The sequence below is a fragment of the Sabethes cyaneus genome, chromosome 3 (genome assembly GCF_943734655.1).
Source record: "Sabethes cyaneus chromosome 3, idSabCyanKW18_F2, whole genome shotgun sequence".
Classification (NCBI taxonomy): Eukaryota; Metazoa; Arthropoda; class Insecta; order Diptera; family Culicidae; genus Sabethes; species Sabethes cyaneus.
Window position 1 is genome coordinate 224,297,489 of NC_071355.1, and position 13,109 is coordinate 224,310,597.

The window sequence follows — 13,109 nt, forward strand, 5'->3', positions numbered from 1 at the left end:
TTTCAGCGTTGCGTACTTACATCATGTGCATTCTGTGTATTGGTGCCTATGTCATCGTTATTTGTCTACCGCGCGCGATGAAGGAGTACTGCAACGTAGTAGTAAAGTTGTTTGCGAGAGGTGAGCGAAACGTCGATATATTTCGGTGGTTGAAACTCCACGGGGTGAAACGGAATTTCATCTATAACACCATCCGTCGGTACCAAGAGACGGGTTCGGCCAAGGATCGTGCTAGATCCGGGCGACCGCGTCCGGCGAGGACGCCAGCAGCCATCAAGGTGGTGAGAGAGCGGGCTCGTCGAAAAAGGAACCGCTCGATCCGAAAGACCGCTGTTGACCTGGATGTGTCGATCGGGATTGCCCACATCATTATGGCGAAGGACTTGGAATTCAAGCCGTACAAGAAACGGAAGGTTCACGGGGTAACGGACTCTACAACGAAGAAGAGGGTGGACAGGCAAAACTGATGCTTTCGCGGCACGCTGGTCAGGACTTCGTGTTTTCTGATGAGAAATTCGTTATCTTGCAACAGCCGCACAATGTCCAAAATGACCGGCTATGGGCGCCGACGTTGGGCAGCATCCACCTGTCCCACATAAACATCCCGCGGTTCCAGAGCACCGCGTCAGTGATGGTTTGGGGGCCGTATCCCAGCGTGGGAAGCTTCCACTGGTGTTTATCGAGAAAAACGTGAAAATCAACGCCGCGTACTATAAGACCGAGGTTCTGGAGAAGGTTGTGGCCCCGGCGCTTCGTGACCTCTACGGGAAAGATCATTACTTCTTTCAACAGGACGGAGCATCGGTCCACACGGCGAATATCGTTTAAGCGTGGTGTCGGGAGAATTTGACTGATTTTCTCGAAAAGACTGTGTGGCCTCCCAGCTCCCCGAATCTCAATCCGCTGGACTTTTATGTACGGTCGTACATGCTGGCCAAGCAGAGCGAACATAAAGTGAGTACTATGGACCAATTTAAGAAGCTCATTTCCAAGATCTAGGACGAGATGCCCATGGACCAGGTGCATGCCGCGTGTGATTCTTTTGAGAAACGTCTCAAGCTTGTCCAAGGAAAGAAATTTGATTCCGCTGCCATGAATGAAATCATAAAATCATGAAATGTGAGTTCATGTCAAATCATGACTGAACTGCCATATCAGACAGCAAAAAAAACCTTGAATAATAGTTCATGAATTTGCGTTGTGTTGTACTGCAAGAAGCTCGTGATATCATGATTTTTATTCATGGTGTATTTTCATAAATCATGAGCTAGAAACCGGGAATCATGAGTCATTTTGCTCGTTTTGGACATCAAATTTCGACCCGTGTCATAAAGCATAAAGGGGGGGGGGGGGGGTGCTTCTATCAAATATGTCGTAAAGGTTCTCATTAAACACTGCTTCAATAAAAATTGACTCAGAAAAGAATAACTTGTATTTTCATTTTCTAAACACATTTTTAAAGGGTATTCGAACTTATTGAACACCATGTATAGACCGGTGATCGGGACCCATAGCCTGCACATCAGCGATGCATTTACTCTCTAGTTTCCCGAGGCCTGGTGAAGCACTTTCTTTCCCCACAAAGATATCTACAAAGCTACCTAGAGATCCCCTGACCAATGAATATTGAATCAAGTCGACCATATTCTCATCGATTACTGGTTTTTCTCGAACATTACCAACATACGGTCCCTACGGGGTGCGGATTTCGACTCGTATCATTAACTAGTACCATAACACTCGAACAAATCCTCCAGAAATGTCGGTAGTCTTCTCTGTTATCAGTCCCACTGTTCACAGATAGTGGCTTGGAGATTTCATTTTTCATCGGCTTGTTTAATCAATGCATCACTCGAAAGACTCACTTTGAAAAATATTTCAAAGTCTTTCTTGGCAGATACTTTAATGACAAGAATGCTCAAAAAGCACAAAGATGCCCGTATTCCGTTTTTAAATAATTTGATGGCTTTGAATATCTAGCTTAATTGGAAACGCGACGTCTGGCGCAAACATTAAAACATTTAAACAGCACAGATGCTTAAATGGGTTCAAGAGCTTCAATTATTTGACCCATAGTTCCACCCTCTTCATCAATCCTCGAAAGTCAAGTCAATGTCAGCTTTGGAATCCTTACTACCACAAGGGAGTTGACAGAATCGAAGCTGTACAACGGAGATTTGCGCGCGTTCTCCTTCGACGCCTTCCATGGAGAGACCCGTTCCGGCTGTCATCCTACGCAAGTTGCTACCAACTCGTGCATCTGGACACTTTAATGTATCTGACGTACATACTTAAAAATAAGCACCAAGTTCGGCAAAATTTTGCCGAAATCTCAACAGCCGAATGTTCGGCTGTTTGACACAATTATTCCTTGCTGTTTTGATCGCAATTGAAATCCTGCCTGCCTGAAATACGAACAAAATCTCTCTCAACATACCAGATCTCCACCCAATCGAGAAATATTTGCCTATCGTTAAGCGGAACAAGTAGAAGATCCAAAAAAAAAAAAGTTGGAAGCGAAAATAAGTTTACGGTAAACTGGTATTCTACCGAGAACGTGACTGGAAAAAGGTGACTGTGCAGAAACTGATGGCGGAGTAGGGTTTGCTCGCTCGATTGAAGCAAATATACGAAACAACTTCAGAATGAATTCGTTTTGTTGTACACTCGGAGGGATGAATGTATGCAGTAGCATTCAACAAAGCTTTATGTACGAAATCCCACGAAAAACGGACAGCCGCGAATCGGGATTTCTACGGATTACGTAGCCAGCTGAAGTCCCGTAGTTTGCAAATTCGCACAAAACTGGCGCTCTACAGAATACTAATCCTCTCGGTGGTTCTTTACGGACACGAATCATGGACGCTAGAGGAAGCTGATAGGCGAGTGCTAGTGGTTGTAGAGCGTAAAATTCTGCGATCTATACTTGGCGACAAAATGGAAAATGGAGTGTGGCGCAGACGCATGAATCACGAGCTGTACCAAGTATACATATATGCTGATATAGTGAAGTTAGTGTAATGTGGCAGGCTGCGGTGGGCTGGACACGTGGCCAGAATGCCCGACGAAAGAGTAGCCAAAACTATTTTCAGCAGAGAACCAGGAAGAGGCCGTAGACTCCGAGGCAGACCCCACATCCGGTTGGTGTGTGCTGTCGAAGACTAGGCTCGTTTATCTGCTGTTCGTGGGGATTGTAGAACGGCAGCCCAGGACCGACGGTACTGGAGGACCATAATTCGTTAGGCGCAGGATCGGTAACGGACCGTTGCCACTAAAGTAAAGTTAGTAATTGTTCTTAAAGGAGCAGTATGAAGATCAAAATTTTGCAGACAATATCGCAGCCATTGGTCAACCCAAATACTGTGTAAAACTGTGGGAGAGATTTTTAGCGAGAGAGGTTGCAAAGTTGCAGGGCTGCAAGGTTGGGATTCATCATCAAGCCTGCTAATGTGGAACTAGATTGGGAAGCATTTAAAGTGGTCGGACAATTTAGATACCTTCGTGACATGTTGCTACGAAATGACTTGCGAAGTCAAAAGGTGAGTTGCCGTTGCGAATGGTGTTTTCCGTGGTTTGCAAAATCATATAAATTAGCGCATGGGACTTTTTCTTACGGTGGCAATTCGCCAGACACCTGGCCAGGCCAGAATACCTGATGATAACCCCTCCAAAACTATCAATAGTAGGGAATGAGGAAGAGACCGTGAGCTCTGGGATAGGTTCTAGAATCGGTCCGATCAATAGGTAATCGAGATGATTGAAATACGACAGCCTAAAACCGGCAATACTGGGCAATTGTAATCTGTGCGGCGCAGAAACAAATCAAATTTAAAAAAATTGATTTGGTATGCGACTAACCCACAAATAGTCTAAGCAATGTACAGCTTATTGGTCTCATGCATTAAACAATGAAGTTGGAGCCAACATTTACGTCGATTACTGCAAATTATTTCTTTCAAAAATTGCGTGAAATTATTATTGAAGAAATATGATTTCAACGAAACGGCGCTACATGCCGTTTCTCGGAGAATAACGCTATTTTATTTGAGAAAATTTCCAAAAACTGGACTGTTCCGAACAATGTTCTAAGAGCGGTGATAGAAAAATATACAATAAACTACTGAATAAAATTGGTTTTCCACATTTTCACAAAAATTGAACGTTTTTAAATAAAATCCTCAATGCTACTGATTAATACATTTTTTGTGTGAAATTCTACAACTTCTGTATTTTATTCTAATTACGAAAGTTAGCATATCTACCCAGAAATACTAGATAAAAGTGCTCATGGCGATGTCGGAATTCACCCTAGCGTTAATTAGAAATTCGGCAGTCCTTTTCCGGGGCCAGCGCTGCAACCGGTGGGAAATTATTAATGGCAAAAATTAAATATTGAAAGCACTTTGCTTTGGCATTGATTAATTGGCTTTTGATGCTAATGATGGAGTTCGGGTTGATGGTTGCAGCGCCGAGCTTACCTTTCTCGCTGCACCGAACAAACCGCACACGCAGCCAGTTTCGTGACGTGGAATTTTAATTAATAACCACCAACTTTGGAGGTTGCAATCGACCGTGCAGGCGGCAGCGGTATCGCTCACCGTGAAGGCTTTTAAAAGTTTGAAATATGTTTTTCCGATAGGACTCCCATACGTCACCAGTGCGCGAAGCGCGGGTGGTTGAAAACCGCTGAAGGCAGCAGCATTAAATATTGTTTTTCTTTTTATTCCTGCACAGCTCAATATAACGACCATAAATTGTGATCACGAGAGAAACGCCACAGCCGTGCGCGAACAGGACTGGAACAAAACTGCGCTGAAAGAAAGAACAAATTTACAACTAAATTAATGCTGGGAAAGTCGACTGCGCCGGGTGGCTGGGGATACGACCATGTGTGGGTGTGGCGACAGGGAACAGCTTTTTTATGCGGTGGTCTCCCTCTCGCTCTCTCACTCTGTCTCCAGCCCTCTCGCTCGGTCGCCGGGGAGTGAAGACAGTATCGCATAAAAATGATATTAATGGTTTGATTGCACTACCGTAGCTGCTGTCACGCCATATTATAAATGTTTGCGCTGGAACTTGGGTGGGTTGTCAGATCGAACCGAAGCTCAGGCCAGAGACAGGATGCGTAGAAAAGTTTGCATTGCTAGAAAGGAAACTTACAGTGCGGTCTTAAACCACATGTGAATAATGATTTGATAGTGTATATAAAGAAGTTCTTTTCTCTATATACTATTTATGAAATAATTATTGTTGTTTGATAGGCTTTTTAATAGATTTTCTTTATCTTAATGAAGTCGGATTAGCTGCACAATACGCCGTTTCCTGCATGATGGGGACTGAGAAGTAATAAATCGAATCGAATCGAATATCCGGTGCATCCAAATCGATGACAATTAACGGTAAACCTATCAATGAGTAACTCATAAATGCAACGAAAGTATTCTATCAATCGTTAGAATAATGCTAACATCACACAATTAAAATGGTATGACTCATGTCCTGCGAACAATTATAGTTAGAAAATCACAATAACAGAGATTTTTAGAGCGAGTTTGATAAACATAGTGGGAAATTTCTTTCGATTAAAATGGGATCGATTGCTTGTTTTGCATGCTCAGATTTAACCACACTTAACAAATAAATATTGCAAACATATTTTAATTATTAGTGCTGCTTTTTTGAAAGCTCTTAATATACCTAGAAATTGATTAAAGCTTATTCGAAGATCTGGTAAGTTAAACTGGTGCTACACAACATTTCCAAATTTTCAATCAATTTGATTTCAAATACTAATCATCTCATTCTGTACATACATGTCAACGAAGTTTATTTCAGCAAAGTCGCTTCTTCGATCAGTCTTCCCAGGTTCATGTGGAGAGTTGCTTCCTAAATACGATATTCCAAGTGTCGAAACAAACAAAGCGGTGACAGTCACCTTCCGGTTTAGCCGAGAACTTCTGTTCCAGGCAATACTGCTTATTTACAGGTGTAGACTTCCTTCACATCGATACAGGTACTGCAGGTAACCTCGCAGCACCACTTGAAGCTGCACTTGCAGTTCCGCTTGACCTCTACCTGTTTGCTCGAATGGCCCCGCTCACAGCACATCAAATTGCAACCGTCCACCCCGTTGGATGTAATGTTGCACTCCCGCCCGTGTGTCCCCAGCGAGCCGGTCTTCGGATTCGGTTCGCAGAAATCGTCCGAATCTTCCGTGTACACCAGATCCCGCTTGGTGGGCAACTTGATCGACGGATCATCCGGCATGAAGCTATGGCCGTCATTTCGTGCAATCACCTTCGTGGCACCGTCAAAGTGTTCCTTCAGGCGAACTCCCACCTCGGTGAAGGGTGGCATCTTCATCCAGCAGGTTCGCATGGTACAAGATCCGGACAGACCGTGGCACTTGCACTCCATTCGCATAAACTGCTTAACGGCCTGGGGGAAAAAATGGAAAGATGATTGATTATGTGTATGCTGCAAAACATGTAGTTAAGCGATCAAGTGTCTGTCCGTTATTACAGCAAATTATGAATTTAAGCTTTTTTGATGTTTTAATTCAGTAATTTTACTAACCAATCGTCCCGCGTTATTATTGTGTAGTTTGACTAACGTTCGAATGTCACTTTTCTTGCGTAATCGAGCATCCAGGAAATCTTTCGATTTTCTAAAACCAAAATTTACATTATCGTCACAGCCTCCCCACTCCCAGCTGCCGTCCTGGCTGGAGCCAACCGGTTTTTGAACTGGCTTAACCATATCCTTTTTTGCGACAGCCGGCGCTGACGAAAGGCTATTGTAGTTATTGAAATTGCTATTGGCATTGCGATAGGACGTGATCAGCATGGTGTTGCGTGTATTGATTTTTCGGTCGTTTTTCGACTTTCGTCCACTGTTTCTATTTGCAACTCCATAGACGGCAACCGAACCAGGCCCGTCCGGTCCACTCAGAACGTGCGAACCCAGCGCCCCCTCGGTGGTTCCAGTGGGGTAACTTTGAACGTTTTTCTTTACGTGGTTCTGACAGGAGCATTCCACCAGATCGCCCATCGTACAGGCTTTCGTAACGGCATAAGTAATTCCGGCGGCTGTGATAGCATGCACGAACGCTGTCTCGCGAGTATCTGAAACGACGCGAAAAAGTCGCATGTAAGTCGAGTGTGTTAGCGTGTGTGGACATAACCAAGGAGCTGCCAAAACGATAAGTGGGAAGTCGGCTAAAAGTCGACATCAATTTCGATTTGAAGGAAGATGATAAATTAAATAACAGTTAATTCAATTGAAAGCTGATAGTGCCACATTGCCTTAATGTGACATGTACCGAATCCGTTTTAGGCCAAAAGATATACAAGCATACCACCAGTGGCAAATATATTACAGAATCCTGTAGTTTAACATGGATACCTCGATATAAGAAAATTTATCATTTCAAAAAGTTGTCTTGAATCGAAATTGTCTTATATCGAAACATTTTTTTTTCAAAAAAATTTGCATTAGCAGTCGCCAATTTTGCTCTGTGTTGTGTGTTAACGTTTTTTAAACTATTTATTATTGTTAGCTATTAGTTTTCTATAATTTTTGGAATTATTTTAAAATAATGATAATCTTCATGGCGCCGCTTTAGGAATGGAAAATTTTAGTGTCGTTACCAACTATGTCAATGTAACTTTTGTGCAGGTTGAAGGTCGTGAATATTTTCGGCCGAATATGATATTCGACCATTCGTGTTTCGGCTATTTGTAATCCGGCCATATGAGAATCGACAATTTGTGTTTTGCCCATTCGTAGGCAGCGTTGCTACAACTACAGATATTTGTGCATGTATAAATTTGGGACCCTGCCATTTTCTCCGAAGTATTTTATTTTCTCAGTCTAATCTTTTATATAAAATTAATTGATGGATTATTTCAATATTCAGGAACATTAGCAGAACCAGAACTCACAGGCAGTGTTACCACATGTACAGATTTATCTTGAAAAGTACTGATTTTATGATTTTTTTGGTACAGATTCTTTACGGTACAGATTACAGATTTTTGTCATGTAAGTCAGATTACAGATTTTTTTTGGGTGTCAAAAACTCATTTTTTTCTTTCAGTTTTGTTACTCGAAATGAATAGAGGAGCACCTCTTGGCATGGATGCAAACAAAACAAAACGTGTCTGTGTTTAAGTTTAGCAAGAATATGCACAAATATCATCACAGAAATAAGTTATTTGCGATGTATGTATTTTTTAGAGCTAACAAACCAGGTTTTTCTATGCAACAACCAAATTTAGTGGTACAGACTTGGGTACAGATTTTTAAATGCAAAAGTACAGATGAAAAAGATTTTTTACCTTCCAGTACAGATGAATATGTGGCAACACTGCTCACCGGAACAAAAATAATTTGTGGGTTTCTAATTGATGCATGCACAAATATCTATACTTGTGGCAACGCTGTTCGTAGGTAATCTAACTTTCAGGAGAGCAACAGATAGCTTCGTCATCGAAACTTCAAGAAACAGCATTCGTAAATTTTTCATCATTATCACCATCTCCCAAGGTCAAGGCAAAAAGTTCGATTACATCATAGAGTTGCCGATGCCCAACCCGTGCTGCAAACTCCTCAGAGAAATTGTGTGATACAGAATCTGTACCGTACAGAATCTGTACCAAACAAATCATAAAATCTGTACTTTTCCAGATAAATCCAAAATTTGGTAATCCCCGGATGAGTTTGCTTCGGAGTTTTTTTTTCCATACTACTCCTTTATTTATATTTTGGGCTTAAACGTCTTTCTAAGACTTGACCCTTCTTTATCGACAGACTTCGCAGCCGGCTGTTAGAGCACGGGATAATTACGGGGCTAGTGCAATGATCCTATTGAGTCTATCTAGCAAGCACCGATTAGCCGAGATTCGAACTTACGACGGCTGGCTTGTTAGACCAGCATCACACCTCGAAGTCAACTGACCGGAATACACTACTCCCTAGTATGCGCTATTCCACGCTATTCAGGTTCTTGAAAAATCTGAGAAAGAAAAAGTTTTTCTCTCCAAGTGCTTTACTAACTAAACTACCGCCACCCCGTTATATTTGGTACTTTAATACCTAGTTTCGTTTTTTCTCTAATTCTATCATTCTATCATTCGCATCACACATTCCTCGCGTGGGTAGGAACCATGCCATTGCATAACCCAATCTATTTTGGGTCTATATCGAAGTTTTCCAGTTCATCCAAATCAATCTTTGCATCAGACACTTCCTCCCTTTGACGATGAATTTTTAATTTTTTATTTTCAATTTTCCACTTATTAGTACTTATCCATAGCCACGTATCTGATCTATATACAGGGTGTTATTTAGCTTAGTGCAAATATTTAAGGGGATGATAGAGGATCATATTTGATGAAAAAAAAAACCTTCAACGCATATGGCCAAATCTCAATCATTATAGAGTTATTGAACATTTTTTGTTTTCGGTTCTGTTTACCTTAAATTAGCTCTGGTGCAAAAACTAAGCTAGCTAGCTCAATTCTGGTACTTTAATTCAAAAGCTGAGAAAAAAATTGTATTGAAGATTGGCCTTAAATCTCCTATTTCATGAGATTTAGTAACTTTTGAGAAGCAAAAAGCTTTGAAATAAGTGTTTCTCAAGGCATTTTTATCAAATTTCTCCTGAAGATGTATGATAAAATTGAATGTTGATGTTCACTAATTTAAAGCTCTAGTACCGTTCTACAATTCGTTCTTTGACGTAAAACGTCTATCTCTTTTAGTTTCGTTGCAATTTCATTTTAAACGTATGGTTTTGGGTGTTGAATTAGTACATATCTAAAACTGCAAGAATTTATACATCACGCATAGCACACTAGATTACCGCGTGCGATGAACACATTCTGACTCGTATGAAAGACAACAACAATGTTTTTCATAAAGTGAGGGTTCGCCGCCACTTTTGTTTGCATAATCTTGCAAAACTCAAGCTGCTTAGGTTTATTCGCTGGCAGCAGGTCTTGAACCTGCAGTGTGGAAAGGATGCGTTTTTTCCTGGTTCAGCGTGACAAGGAACTGTGCCGCAATTTGTCTTGTGCTTGTCTTGAAATCATTTCCCACGATTCGCAAAATTTTATGGTCAATCGCTGACGCCGGTGTGGAACGTGCTGATGAACCGGGCAAAAATGCATCCTCTCCAAACTGCAGATTCAAGAGCTGCTGCCTTGAACAGGGTTGCAACAGGGTAACAGGGAAAACAGGGTTGCTGCTGTTATTGTTGTTTTTCATACGTGTCAGACCGTGTTCGTCGTATGCGGTGATCTAGCGTGCTATGCGCAATGTATGGTTATCAGATACTAATTCAGAACTCAGCATGTAACGTTTAAATTAAAATTGTGAAGAAACTAAAAGAGAAAAGAGTTTTCCGCCAAAGAAAAAACACACAGATTTTCTCTGAAAACTGTTTGTCGCTAGGACGCATATTTAATAAGTTATAAGGCCATTGTAAATCATTTTCAAAGTTTTTGTCACGACCCCCCCCCCCAACCTTGGAAATTGGCTTGAAAAACCAGGGGGCAGAAAAATAATTTGTAGGATATGAGTCAATTTTTTTTTTATAAAATTAATTGTCTGTTGGCTCTACAGTCTGAGAAAGTGAGTGTACAAGTTGAGTTAACGCTTCTAGTACGAAACAAAAATGGAAATTCGAACAATGGAATTTCCGAAAATCGTCCAAAAAAATTTTCCTTCGTTTTTGTCTTTTTTCGTAGATTTTTGCATAGAAAATAATAACGTATTATAAGCTAGAATAGATTCGGTTTTCACGTTTAAACTTTAAATGAAAATGCTTAAATGTTTTTTTGCTCGATTAAAAATTCACTTTGTTTTTTTTCGCCCCCCCCCCTTCAGTGGCCGAACACCGGAAGGACAAAAACTTTATAAAATATTTGTAATGGCTTAGTATAAATAGGGTAAACGCACCATTAGTGGTGGTAGTACCAGTAGTGATGGAAACTTGAATTATTCCATTATTTTTGCAGATTTTGGTACAAGTTTGATAAGTATCGAACTACCAGTAACAGTATTATTTGATAAGTATCAAACTTGTACCAAAATCTGCAAAAATAATGGAATAATTCAAGTTTCCACCACTACTGATACTACCACGCACCATGGTGCGTCTACCCTAATCAAATAAATTGCAGTAGGGTAACGGCACACAAGAAAATCGAAATTAATTGCTATAAGCTCCATATCGATGAGCAATGTTTAGCCTACATTAAGGGGGCAAAGTACTTTTTCACCACATTTTTTGCCTTATTTCAAATATTTTTTTCTTGATAACGCGAAATGCGAATCGATTCGGGTTTTTGGCATTCTAAACATTGCATTTTATACTAATGTTTCAAATTTTGTTTATCTATGGGGACCTCTTCCCCCCTCCCTTACCGCTCCCTATGCGGTATCATGTATTGGCGCTCGGGTGCTTATCCGAAATGGAAAATTCCAAAACGACATGAAAGTATATTAAATTATTTTATCTCTGAGTCATCCTTTTTCAATTTGAACGCATACCAGAATTGCGGACATTCAAACAAAAAAGTCAGTATTTTAGTCGAAAAATTGACTTTGAAAGCAATTTCAAAGCTGTTTGTTTGTTGAAAAGTTACTAAATTTCATGATGTAAGAGTTTTAACGAAAATTTTCAGTGTAAAATTTTGTCAGCTTTCAAATGAAAGCAACAGAATCGAGCTAGCTACCACACATTTTGTACTAGAGCTAATTTAATGGAAACCAAAAATGTTTAGGGTAGCTGATCCAAAAGTTGTGGTAGTACCAATAGTTGCGCTATTATTCATTATTAATGCATATTTTCGTCTCCGTAGCATTTAAAAAAAAACAATTACGTCCATTATATAAAACAAGTTCTTAGCAGTATTGATAGTTAGACTACACCATTTAAAATTAAAGTATTATTTGCTATAATGCCGATTTTCTAAAATCTAACACAACTATAGGCGCAGTTGAAGCGCACAACTATTGGCGCTCATTTCTATAGTTGCGTTACAATGTTTTTTCACTTAGCAACTTAGCAATGTATACGAAATAACACAATTAAAGGAACACCAAACTTAATTAATATAAACTCTAAATTGATTGAGATTGACCATATGCGCCGAGGGATTTTTTCGACAAATATGGTCTTCTATCACCCCTTGAAATATTTGCATTAAGCTATCGAACACCCTGTATAATCGACTGTAAGTCCAAAATCCCTAATACAGTGTAACCCCGCTGTAATGAACTTCTTTAATCTGAACATTTTTAATCTGAACTCTGTTGGTATGAATGCGTTCACATTAAAAACTGATCAAGCGTCATACACAAGGCACGGTTAAGTTGACCGGGCAAATTGAAAAAAAAAAGCTTAATACGTTTCCTCTTGCTCAGCAGTTTTGGCAAAATGGCTCATATGCAACTTATCTCTCTCCAGCAGTCAAAATAGACTATTTTAATTGAAACTATCGAACCCACTTCCTCTTCTGCAATCTGGAATTCTGGATGTTCAGAATTCGCGCATATTCGACATGTTTTCAAAACGTTTGTTTTCGTCAAATCAAAACAACAATAGCATAGGGTGTGCGCCTTGCGCGTATGTCAAAATGAATAGAGTTACTAAATATTTAGATTAAAAATGAATTCGCTTGATCTGAACGAGGTGTTTTTCATATTAGCGGGGGTTGAGTATATAATTGTATGTAAAATCAGTTATTTTTTATGGATATAGTCTGAAGTTTTTGGAGTGTCCTAGTAGAACACGAAACCTGGAAATTAAATAAAAAGAAACCTTATCCAATTTCATTCTACTATGTATACTTTAGTCTTGACAGATACGTATTTCGCCTACGACTTGCAGACTTGCTCAGTGTTCGAAAACTTGTTATTCAACATTTTCGTGGCCTTTGCGATCAGCTCCTTCTCCATTTTGGCAATAAAATTATTGAAGTAAATGCTCCGTTTGAGCTTCGCCCAAAAATTTCATATTGGTTACAGTTGGGGGACACTGGGAGATTTGGTGATCGTCGGTACAATGTTTATCTTCAGTCGATACATCTTCTCTAATAATC

General features: G+C 40.2%; 1 protein-coding gene across 1 annotated transcript in view; it reads right to left on the minus strand.

Moving 5' to 3' along the window:
- Positions 1 to 5,976: 5,976 nt before the first annotated feature.
- Positions 5,977 to 13,109, minus strand: part of LOC128743103 (protein Wnt-6) — a 41,395-nt gene continuing 34,262 nt past the window's right edge. The window contains exons 3-4 of the mRNA XM_053839626.1: positions 6,577 to 7,124; positions 5,977 to 6,438 (exon numbers count right to left, since the gene is read on the minus strand). Coding sequence (XP_053695601.1) covers positions 5,977 to 6,438; positions 6,577 to 7,124 — 1,010 coding nt within the window. The remainder of the gene's footprint in view (positions 6,439 to 6,576; positions 7,125 to 13,109) is intronic.